Source organism: Phaethon aethereus (assembly GCF_964289735.1).
Source record: "Phaethon aethereus genome assembly, chromosome: 2".
NCBI lineage: Eukaryota > Metazoa > Chordata > Aves > Phaethontiformes > Phaethontidae > Phaethon > Phaethon aethereus.
This window is the reverse complement of record NC_138582.1, coordinates 130649995-130662781: the sequence shown is the minus strand read 5'-3', so window position 1 is coordinate 130662781 and position 12787 is coordinate 130649995. Positions and strand designations below refer to the sequence as shown.

The window sequence follows — 12787 nt, the reverse complement described above, 5'->3', positions numbered from 1 at the left end:
GTGGGATAAGAAGGGGCTTTTTCGCTTCATAGAAACATTCATGGTGGTACACTTTCACATCTTTGTAAGAACATGTATCTAAAATTAGATATTTATTAGATCATGTTGTGCAACTAAAAATGTAAAAAAAATCAGTTGATTAAGGATATCATAATAGTCAAACAGGACGCAAACTCAGGACAGACAAGAATGAATACAGAATTGGAATATCCTACCTGGAAGAAGAGAAATTCTTTTGAGAGGTATGGGAAAAGGAGTAACATGAGCAAATAGGAGTGTTGTTAAGATGTTGAAAATATTTTTTTCCTAAGACCTACGTTCAAGTTCTGTTTACAGTGAGAAATAAAATACCAGTTTTTCATCTGTTATGTTGGTGAAGAAATAATGCTAAGATTTCTTTCTCACTTATTGCATGGAAATTAATTTGTAAGGGAGTATGTTAGTGAAGGATGGGGTTCTGCTAGAGTGCTAGAAGCACTTTCCAGAAAAGTCGATTCTACAGAACTTGTGTTGGGTTTGTAAAAGGAAGAGTTAGGAAGGAGAGTGAAGGCTTCGTGTCTGAGCTAGGTCTGTAGTAAACTGGAATGCTCAAGTGCCTCATATGTGCTAAGTGGTTTGAAATGGGAAGATGGCTAAAGACTACTGCTTGGTTTAAAATGTAGTTGCTTTACGATGAGGAAGACACAGCAAGAAGTCATTTGAAAGTAGTAGGTGTGCTTGCTTTTTTGCAACATATATATTAAAGCCGTTTTCTGCTTTACGAGAATGTGCTCTAACTTGCTTGCATCCTAGATGCTAGAAAATCTAGTGAAAATAAGTGTGCACAATTCAAGTAAATAGTCAACTGTAGCAGGACAAAGTTACAGGCTGTTTTTTGGGGGGTTTTTTGTATCAGAAGTACGGAAGCAGATGTTTCTCTCACTGAGAGATGAGTGACCATCACTTAGATATATTTCTTGTGGGCTGACTTGGAATTTTGTTTTGGGAACTGGGAGGAAAGAATACAGAAAATTATTATGCCAGTCATGTCTGCAAAAAGAATTAATCTCTACTGTTAAGTGTTTAAAAGCATAAATATTAGGCTCAGAAGTGATACATAACAGCAGAGTCTAAAGGCTTCCCTGTCCATATGAATAAATATTGGGGTTTTTTTAAGGAGTTTGAAAGAAGAGTAAGTAGACTAAGGTATACACTGTTCGTACGTGTTCTTAACAAAGATTTCTGTGAATATTGATCTGTAGGATATGTGTTAGTATTGGAAATACCAATTTATCATCATGTAATTCTGTAAGTTCTCTGGTGGCTTGTATGAAGTGATCTGGAATTCTTACTGATCAAGAAAATCCATTTTTCTACATATAGAAGACTTTGTATTTTTGTTTCTCAAAGTACAGTTGTTAACTAGAGAAGGTATTAGTGATTTGTACATCAAGATCTGTATATTTAAGGAAATTGCATTTGATATACATGATAGAAGTGAATTGATGAAACATACTTGCAAAGGACTTGATGTGGTTGATTAAGTTTTCCCAATTTGCTCAATTCTTTAGCATCCTTTAGTAGTGCTGACTTGGGAATATCGCTTAGCAATAGCAGGATTATGGAAAAAAAATTACTGTTTCTTGTCATTTGATATTTTAACAATAATGTGGAAGTCTGAATCTGTTGTGTTATACTTCAGTCTTGATATGTTAAGAAATGAGACTGAAATCTTGCAAGAAGAAACAATTGCATTTTAATATCCTAATTTGAAGCTTTAATGGGAAGACTAGGTACTGAAGAAGATAACTGGTTCATTTGTCATAGATTTTGTCTATAGTTGACATCTCAACAGTGATGGTAGCTGTACTCTGACCTGTTGCCTTTGGTAAATATTAGGACAAGTGATATGTAATGCATGTTGTACTAGTGAATTAGATGCTTCTTACTGGTTTTGTAAATCTAACACCACCCACTGTCTTTTCATAAACAGGTTGTTACTGGCAGAAGCACCACTGAGGTCTGAATCCTGGAACTTGCTTTCAAGAGCTTGAAACAAAGGACTTCTTTCTAATTTGGCCATGGCTAATCGAGGAGCAACAAGACCCAATGGGCCAAATGCTGGAAATAAAATTTGCCAGTTCAAACTAGTACTTTTAGGAGAGTCTGCAGTTGGCAAATCAAGTTTGGTGCTTCGTTTTGTAAAAGGACAGTTTCATGAGTTTCAAGAAAGTACGATTGGAGGTGAGAAAGTTATCCTGTTGATTTGTTTCATGTTGAGTTTATATTGTTCTTGCCCTTGACAGCGTTGAATGTAATGGCACTTCTGCAGTGGGTCATTGACAGCGAGGATCAAATCTTGAGCCCTGTGTCTCTAACTGAGAACTGTAACTTTCTAAGTTAAAAGTTGTAGTTGGCACAAGGCTGTAGCAAACATCTGTGTCAAGTGAAGAAAGCAAATGTGTGCTTGAACTGCATAGTTTTGAACATTGGGCTTGATGTTAGATTTTGTTTGTGGGTGGATATGTAGCTATTTTAATTGTGCTCTATGCTTAATGTGTGAAATAACTGCTTAATAAGAATTAAGAACTTAGTTTCTGTGAAAACAAAGTGCTGCATCTTCCAAAAAGGTTGTGTTGTCATTTATCGATCCTGGCTTTGCTTTTGATTTGGGAGAACTTGCTACATTTCTGGATATACTTTTCTTTGTTAGTAATCACAGACTTTAATGTGCTGTTTTTACATTTTGTGACTTCAAAGAAAACAAGTTCTGGCTACTAGAATTAAAAACAAACAAACAAACAAACAAAAACCGCTCAACTGTTTAACTGTGAATGGATTTTATCCCTCCACCCTGACAGATTTCTTCAGTTATATTTTATGTTGTTTGTTCTTTCAGCTGTATTCCTCCTTGGATAACTTTAAACTTATCCTAAAACTACCTAATGGCGTACAGACTTAAACAAAATACGGATATTATGGATTGATAAATATTCTCTATAGTCCCTGTTGCTGCTTGCATGCATCGGACTGTTTCATTGTAATATTTATGTGAAGCCCTTTCAGTGGTCTGTATATGTCTTTACACATGAACAGTTGTAAGCTACATTACAAAAATAAATACAAGCTGAATTTCATTGCATCACGTTTTTATCCTATTTTTAGCTGTTACATGTTTATTAACATGTTACATGTTACTTTGTATCTGTCAGCATAAATAGAGAACCACTTTTTTTCTCCTTTAGGAGTCTTACTAGTGCTCACTTTTGGCTTTGTGCATTTTATAATGGCTTTAGGACAGCTGTTAGTGTGAAAGGTTTCTATATTATCTCATGATTAATGTAATAAGTATTATAATGATGTGGTAATATGGAGAGCATTCTCAAAGATCAATAGTGAATTAACTTCCCCATATGAATGTGGTTTTTAGTTTAAGAAAAAACAAAACTGTTAAATTCATTGTTCACTTTCAGCAATCTCCAGTTCATTTAACCTCCTTTTTGTTTTCTCTTGTTTTAGCATCTGGGTGGAACTAGGGATAACCCAAACCCTGTTACACTGTTTAAAATCTGTACAAACGTTAAACAAGAGCTTAAGTTCAAGTTCAGATGTATAGAGTTTAGCATAATCTCTGTATTAATTTGTGCCTCTTCTATATAAAATAGAAACAGGGAAATGCCATATAATACAGCTGAGAGATACTAAATGCAACAATGTTGGGATTCAGAAAAAGTTTTCTGTAGAGAAAGCTGTATAACTGTAGCTTGTAGTTGCCTAAGGCATAATTTTCTTTGTATACAAAAGGGTCTTTTAGCAAAGAGAGGCTTATGTGCATTGTGAATCGGAATAAAAACATCTGAGAGTGCAGTTAGAGGCAGACATGTTGGATGGTGGTGGTGTGTTTTTGCCACTTCAGACTAGTGTAGCAATACCTGTTAGTTGCCTAAGACAAAAATATGGCTCTTAAGGGTGATAGGCTTTCAGATAGTTAACACAGCTGATTAATTGTCAATTTAATATGGCCTTGCAAGATCGATGAAAGGTACCTTGTTTGCAGAAATTGACTGGCATTTTATGGTGGTTGAAATGTTCCTTTCAACAAAAACAAGAGGATGTCATAGAATAAAACCCTTGTTTAATTCTCTTTCTGAGTATGTCCCTTCATTTATGGAGTGTAGGTACATTCTTCTGTTGAAGAGAATAATGTTTATAAGAACTTCAAATCCCACTTGTTTAACATCTCGTCTCTGCCTTGGAGAAATACAACATTGAGCTGGTTCTGAGGAGGAAGCCCTTAGTCCGATGCAGGATGTATGGGGTTTTCTTAATCTGTTTTGGTTCTGGGCTGGTTAGGGAGCAGGCTCCAAGAGGAGCCTGTTTTACCAGTCCTTGGATATTCAGCATTTGGAGAGATTTATGGTGATTTAGCATTGGAACATCAAAGCCTTTACCTTCTCCAACCTGCCTGCTCATCTATGATGGATGCTAATATCCCTAAAGCAGGAACACCTGACCACTTAGCTACTCAGCTTCTCTATGTTGGTTACCTTGTCCTTTTTATAAAGCAAGATTGACTTGCTTTTGGTTTACCGTAATAAGTTGAGTTGAAAGTTGCAGTAGTTTTGGAATGATTCATAGGCTATGATGTTTTGCAGTATGTGGGACAGGGTAGTATCCCAGGTATGCAAGGGTTATGGGTCAGTGCCTCTTCAGAATTCGATTTAAATGGGCCACGATCTGTCAGTATGCTTAGAGATGAGAGTCCCCAGTTCAGCCAAGTAGGGGGCTTCTTTTAGCATTTCATTAAGTGGAAGGTCTTAAAAAAATTTTTTTGTTGTTGTTTGTTTGTGGAAGGAGCAAGGGCAAGCCAGTCTATGATATTTCACTAAATGTCTGTCATGACTGGAAAAACAACTCCAAGCATGTATGCTGGATTACTTAAACTTCCATCTAAATTTTTGGATTTGTTGCATTTTCTGCTGGGTACTGTAACTGGGCAAACAACGTGACTATTAAAGCAGGTAATCAAGACAGCTTGTCAGACCACTGTAACAGTTGTGTGCTTATTTTTAAACTTCAAAAGCTAAGGTAGAACAGATGGCTGAGTTAAAACTCAAAAGGGTTAAGAGAACCCAGTAGAAGGAAATCTTACTTCTCAGTGTTTGGTTTTTTTCCCTCCCCCCAGAAATTCTTGAGATTCTAGCTTAGTTTTGTAATATAGGTTTCTATATTGTGTGGATACACACCGCTGTATTTCTAATATGTACCTTAATCTGAATGGAAAATCTTTGTTAGGAGTAACTGTTTGAAGACTTGGAATAAGTTACTTACTGTTTTTTGTAATTAGAAGACTGTTACTTACGGTATTTATTCAGCTGTAGTGGCAGTGGATGCAAGTTCCCCTGAAACTGCAGGCTGCCAAAACTATGCTGAAATTAATTCTTGAGACCACTTGCAAAGTCAAAAATGTCTGCTTTAAGAACAAGAACTTCTGAGAAGTGATTCTTCCTTCCATACCCATTAGCTAAGGTGGAGTTTTCAGGAGCTGAAAAATCAAGGCTTTAGGGTACTATTCAAGTAATGTAAATGTGTAGAACTGTAGATACCTGAACTGTTGGAGTATAGCATGATGGGATGCTGTTACTGGTACTTTGTATAGTCTGTAGAAGCAGGATGAAATGTATCTGGAAGACTTATGAGAAGGTTTGAGGTTACTCAGAATCACTATTACCAAAAAAAAAAAAGAATTCTTTCCAATTATTGTTTTCTTATGCCTTTAATTTGAGGAAGACTGGTTAAGTAACTGCTCTGTGTTGATCAGAGTTGCTGGTCTATCAGCTAATTCTTGCTTCAATTCTCCTATATTTTAATAATAGTCTTGAATTGTTCAAGGAAATCATATTTGCATCTCTGTAATTTTATATGAATATAGAGATATAAGCAGACTTCTAGTTTCAGCGCCTCTATCTTTTTTGTAGCTGCTTTTCTAACCCAGACTGTATGTCTCGACGATACAACAGTAAAATTTGAAATTTGGGATACAGCTGGGCAAGAGCGGTACCACAGTTTAGCACCCATGTACTACAGAGGAGCACAAGCAGCTATAGTGGTATACGACATTACAAATGAGGTAAGTACTCTATTATGGAGGCACAAGGGGGATTTGGAAGTTAGCAGCCTTGCATCTATCTTTCCTTATTCTTTTCTACTGACTTGTGTGAATCAATTCTTCATTTCATAGAATAGTTTAGGTTGGAAGGGACCTTAAAGGTTATCTAGTCCAACCACCCCTGCCATGGGCAGAGACGTTTTTCACTAGATCAGGTTGCTCACTTCGTATTGGACTATGTAATGTTAAATTGTGTCTGTAAAGTTCTTGCCAAAAGACCATTTCTAGGGGTTTTTTTTATTGCGTTGAAAAAGAGAGGAAGAAAGCAAATTCCATTGTAGAAGTGTTTGAAATCCACCTTTAAATCAGCTCACCAGAACTGAGCTGTTAGTCTCGCCACATTGCTGATGGCCGTTTATTTCTGATGGTGAAAGACATTATTTTAATATTGTATTATTGCAAGTTACGGTAAGAATTGGAAAGGTAGCACAAGCCATTGAGACCAAAACCTAAGGTTATTTGATTTTCTTTTTATTTGAACTTAAATAGATACGTCTCACTTGTTTTTGGTAAAGTAAGACTTAAAAACCAAAACACTCAAAAAAAACCCCCAGAAACCCTGTACCATAATGAACACTGCTCATTAATTAGAAAGTGTTGTGAAACCCTTTCAATAAAGCTGTTCATAAACTTGATTCTTCTAGAGGAGAAATTAAAATTTCCATTTTCTCTCTTAACCGTTTCTCTTTCCTTACTCTGTCTGCATAAAGACCTTCCTATCTTTATGTACTTTTTCAGCATTATCCCAACTAAGCACATTTGAAAAGTAAGGTAGGAATGTTTCATTTTAAAAGCTCAGTTGGCAAGTTGGAACGTGCCTTTGGACAAAGGTAGCATCTTGCATTGGCCTTTTGCTTGAAGTATAGATAACAGAGATGGGGATAATAGGTGAGTACAAAAGGATGATAAAACTCAATTGCATCACTTTGCAATCATTAACAGGAGTCATTTGCCAGAGCGAAAAATTGGGTCAAAGAACTTCAGCGACAAGCAAGTCCTAACATTGTAATAGCTTTAGCAGGAAACAAAGCTGATCTAGCTAACAAAAGAGCTGTGGATTTCCAGGTATGTACATAACTTCTGTTTATAGAAATAGCATTTTGTTGGAATAGAAAGTAAATAAACCTAGGAGGAGCTTATATGCATAGCCTAGGTCGTTGTTAAATGCTGTTAAATACAAACATCAACTGAGACTAAATTATACATGCTACTGAAAAATCTATTTCTGTACAGGTGGTATGTAGTAATAGACTTTTGTGAATAATTAAGTTTGAGGAATAACTAATTTGTTTGCATATCTTTAAGGCTAATTGAATTTCTGTTCTTTGATGTGACCTCTTCCTGTCTTCTACCCGAAATTACCAGTAACTAGAGTTTCAATGGATGAGATAGCAGTAACTCTCAGTGCAAACCATTCTCTCTGACTTGTCAGCAGGAGAATTTTGGTTATTGTATATGATACAAATCTGATTCATGTGCTTAACTTGCTTAGGGTATATTATTGAAGCAATGTTCAAGTTCTAATTGTGCTTTTCATGGCACTTTTTCGTTCAGTCAATATATTGGTACTCTCACTGCTATGTTTTATATTCTAGAAAGCTTAGCCAAGTCATCAGAAGATAGCTTCCAAAGCAAATACAACTTAACTGCAGATGGTTCTAGTCCATTGATGATTGACTGAATTTGAATTAAGATCGTATTTATTAGTCATTAATTCTCTCACAGTTTTAATCTGTATTTGGTGTCACTGTGTGAGTTACTGCTGTATATCGTAATCCTTTTGTAACTATAGGAGTCAGACTATGAAGGTTAGCAAGTGTTTTAGGTATTTTTATGCCAGAATTCAACAACGCCATTTTCTAATTTTATACTTCCATTTCAATTGTAACATAAAGCTGTGTGACAGAAGACCTTCATACTTTTTGAAAAATTGTTGTATTTAACAAAAATTTCATACATGTGTGCACAGTCAAAAACCTAATCAAATTTAATTACCAAAGTAGAACTACTATTTTTTGTACAATTTCAATCTTAATATTTTTCAAATGTTCTTTTTTTGTTAATGTGGATTTATGGGCTCCTTGCAGGCTTGACTATCCTTTCTCATTGCAAAGCACACTTTAGATTTCTAAGTATTTGTTAATGTGTTACCTTAGATATAGTTACATAGATATTAGCAGATGTCACTTAAATGAATATAGAATGCTGTAGATTTTTTCATCATAGGCATTCTGTAGTTTGGCTTTTTGCAGATTTCGTATTGAATGCAAAGGCAGTTACATAATCGTAAGAAGCTGGAGGTTCTCAGCTGAATTGGCTGACAGGAAGTGGCAAAAATAAGAAACTTTATAAAATGGCAAGATATTAAATGTTGCTTATTTGTTTTATAATTGTGAATTTCTGTCAGGATAATGAAACTGTTCTGATCCATCTGCCTCAATGGCTGAAAGATTTGAGATAGTTCACAAACTGCCTTCTTTCCAGGGTAATAGTAGACTTTCTGACATTTGATGGCAGTTTCTGGAGCTTATTTGTTGTTGCTATCACAGCTAGTGTTCTGGATCAGGTTTATCTTTTTAATAAATATTTTTATTTATTATTTAATTTTGCCTGAGATTTTTGATGTGGATATTTTTAAGATGAGTAAGGATTTTTAAGATTTCATTTCTCAATGTTTAACTGCTTGATGGAATTGTAACTTCTTTATAGCTGATGATTAACACATTGTCACATGAGTGTTTCAACAAACCGCCTTCCAAAATGGTATAGAAATTGTTCCTTAGTAGCAATAAAAGTGCAATGTGTAATGATAATGTGATTTAAAAAAATTTTTTTTTTTTAAAATGAAGTATTGCATTCTTATTTTAACTTCCAGGAAGCACAGGCTTATGCAGATGACAACAGCTTATTGTTCATGGAAACGTCTGCCAAAACATCTATGAATGTAAATGAAATATTCATGGCAATTGGTGAGTTTATGAACAAACTGAGAATTTAAGGGAATTGTTTTCACGAGAGACATACCACCACATCTTCCTAATCCAAGATCTTTGTTTTTCACCTAAATTATTTCTGGCACTGAAGTTTTCTTAGGACCTTTCACATCCTTTCTGATGTTCAGAAGTCAGATAAACTTACTTGAAGCACAGTTGCACAGGTCTTCTGTCAAGCACGAAAACACTTGGATTAACTTGGAACAGCTAAGATAGGTTACTTTTGAATTCTGTCAGCAAATTCCACGTACCTGTTTTGATTCCATGATGAAAACTTGTGCTGCTTCATATTCAAGCAAAATTAAGCTTTAGTTGTTCCATACAAAAAACCAACTTTCCCATGGTATAGGTAATCATAAAAAGCTTTACACAGCTTTTCTTAATCGTAAAATGCATTTGCCATTTGTTAATCAAATCAATGTAAGAATGTAAGTGAAAGTGTATACCTGTGTGCCTTTTGATGGTATGTTGTTTGCAGCAGATTCCACACTGCCTTGGATAGGTGCAGAACCTGGATTGATGTACCTTTTAGGAGGCAGTGGTAATTGAAGCTGGAAGCATTTCAAAATGGGAGGATGATAATGGACTTGCTTTAAAAAAAAAAGTGTTAATTTTATTCTAAACAAAGTATTTGCTAAATACACTGTTGTGTTAAAATTTTCTTTGAATTCCAAACGCAGCTATCTGAAACCCAGAAGCTGTAACAAAGATGACAATATGTGCTTAAATTCAATGTCCAAGTATAAGTAAAGGACACTTTTGTGGAAAAGTAAATTTACTAATATGTTTTCAGCCCTAAAATAATTGTAGGGATTTCTGTAAAGTTGCTAACATGTAATAGTAAGTATAAATTACTAAGAAATTTTGTGAATCCCATTGATAGACACAAAATAGTATTTCATTGTTAATAAAATATGCATTTTTAGGTTGGTCACCAGCCTATTTAGTAATCACCTTCATCGCAGTAGTGACTCTGCTACTGGGGAATAGTAATGTATAGTGTCAAATAACCTTATTAAATCTGTTTTGTGTTTTGCACTACAGTGACCTCTCAATCCCACTTCCTTTTGTGAAAAATAGCACTGCTATAAAATTAAATGTTTCCAATAGCTCTTATCTTCTGCATTCCCAGTCAGTAAAGCAAAAGGTAATTTGTGGTGTGGTGAAAACTTCTAGCAGATGCAAATTAAATTATCACTATAGCAACACTTTATAATAAGTACTTGCTTCATATTAACTATAAATACTTGGGAGGAAAAAAACATAACAGTATGAGTGCAAAGAGTATTTTTCTCATCAATGCTCAAGATAGGCCTTCATTTAATGATACAGAAATGCTCAATCACACTGTTCTGGTGAAACATTAAAATTAATTTGTTTAAAGGTGCTGTTTGCATCTTGTTTAAAAAATAAAAAGGAAAATTAATCCCCAAACTCTAATAATATTTTTGGTAATTTGTTATATCAACAGTAATTCTTACATTTCCATAGTTTAATGAAGTATACAAAGTAAATTTGAGGAAACAATGCCCAATTAGTACCTGGGTATTTTGTCTGCAAGGTTGGTTGTCCATGTGAGTATTCTTTCACATTGTTGGGTGAAATTCAGCTTTGTCAGTGCATCAGAACAAGATCTCTGCAGCAAAGGACCCTGAAAGGAAATCTTGACAAGGATACAAGTATTGCATGGAACTTGGAATGGCCTTTTGCACAACATGGTTGGAGTTATTGGGATGATGTATAACTATGATCCTCAAAAATGGGAGAAAATGAGAACATGTACAGAATTGAGGGATGCAAGCTACAGCTGCTTGTGAATTGGCTGCTTTAGAGCTCATTCATAACTTCCAGTTAAAAAATTTATGTTAATTTACAGTTCTGAACTCTATCTACAATGCAAAACGAGAGTGCTCTGAAGACATTTTTCTTCTGGTGCTTTGTCCCTTTGTACTGTCTCAGCAGCTTAGTACCAGGTGTACTCCCGAGTTCTATCACAGAATCATAGAACAGCCCAAGTTGGAAGGGACCTCAGAAGATCATCTGGTCCAGCCTTTTGTGGGAAAGGGAGCCTAGGTGAGATTACCTAGCACCCTGAGATTATCTAGAACCACAACACATCTTATTGATGTGTACTCTGCTGGTTTTCTGGCTGTTGTACTTGCAATTTATTCCTTTTAGGAAAAGTTGTTCTTTAAAAAGCTGGCCAAAGTAATTACTTCGGAGTCGAAGCATGCAGCCAAACTGTAGAACAGGGATGGTTGTTGGTTCTTGGTAACATGGGCAAGACAGCCTCACGCAAGTCCTTTTATGTAGAACTTTTCTGATGGAGAGAAAGCTAGGAGGGGCTACTGCTCAGAGAGGTAACATTTGTCATCCTTATTTCTCATGTCAGGACCAAGGAGGTATCCTGGAGCTACAAAGGCAACAAAGAAATTATCACAGTCAATTCACTTGAAAGAGCTGGAGAGGAGGGACAGTTTGAAAAAAGAGGAGAGGCTTGATCTAGTGCTGAGGGCCATTTTATATGTTGTATGCAAATACCTATTCTGGCTAGATAGCTGGGCAGTAGTTTGAGCCATTTCTGTGTTCTGTGCCTTTTCAATCTTTCTGTATGTTTTAGCACTAACATCCTGATCTTAAAGCCTGTTCTCTGTAGCTGGATTCCCACAAGAGCCATCACTTACTGGCATAGCATACCTGTGCAGATATATTTTACTGCTGAAATTACTAATGCATTTCACTTTTGAAAATCATAGATAAGGTAGTTAATCATTAAGCAGTTAAGTGTCTTAACTTCTGTTATTACCAACCCATTGAATCAAATCAGATTTTATAGCGATTGTATTGATGTGCTTATAGAGTAATAGTGTTGATGGTTTGTGTACTCAGGTGATTTAATCTTAGTACGATCTCAGTTTTAACTCTTACTTCTTGTTAATTTTATAGCAAAAAAATTGCCCAAGAATGAACCACAGAGTGCAGGAGCCAGCTCTGCCAGAGGAAGAGGAGTAGACCTTACTGAACCCACGCAACCACCCAAGAGTCAATGTTGTAGTAACTAAAACATCAATTGCTTTAAACTGTCCTGAATATTCTTCTGCTTCCTAACTGTTAATAACCGTGGAATTGGAGTGCTTAACCTGGCCCAGTACAGCTTCCAAACAGCGAAGAGACTTATGATAATAGTCAAGTTCATGATACAGAGTTGATTTTTTTAAAAAATTTTAACATGCATGTATCCACCACTGCCTGTAGAGGAGAGATGGAAGCGGAATAAACTTCCTTCAGCTGAAAGGTTATAAAAATCACTTACCATTAGGGGTATAGAAGAACTACGTTCTGTGGACCTAATTGGCCAGTTGGTGTAGCCTCAATACTGATTACTGTTACAATAAATAGAATTGGGACATTCCATAATTCTTAGTTGTGCTTCAAAACCTTTTTAGAAACAGGGTCTAAAAATTACTTAAACTTATTCACAGTATTGATGCAACCAGTTGTTTCTGCAGGTATCTACTGTTTAGTTATACATTCCATAGTTTAATAATTTAATTACAAATAATACTTGCATTAACAATTTTAAGAACCCTGTGCTTGCAGAAAAGTGGAGGTCTAGTTGGTACACTGTATGTAAATTATATCAACC

General features: G+C 35.5%; 1 protein-coding gene across 2 annotated transcripts; it reads left to right on the top strand.

The window, feature by feature from the left end:
- Nucleotides 1–2060: 2060 nt before the first annotated feature.
- On the top strand, nt 2061–12203 carry RAB5A (RAB5A, member RAS oncogene family; the record flags this gene model as incomplete). 2 transcript variants are annotated; one of them, XM_081996802.1, is made up of 5 exons in its annotated part: nt 2061–2223; nt 6000–6109; nt 7091–7213; nt 9024–9117; nt 12088–12203. In XM_081996802.1, the coding sequence occupies 5 exons, from the start codon at nt 2061–2063 to the stop codon at nt 12201–12203; spliced, it is 606 nt and encodes a 201-aa protein (XP_081852928.1). The 2 variants fall into 2 exon arrangements, with proteins under 2 accessions (XP_081852928.1, XP_081852927.1); XM_081996801.1 differs by having other exon boundaries at nt 5958–6109.
- Between the last annotated feature and the right edge of the window lie 584 nt (nt 12204–12787).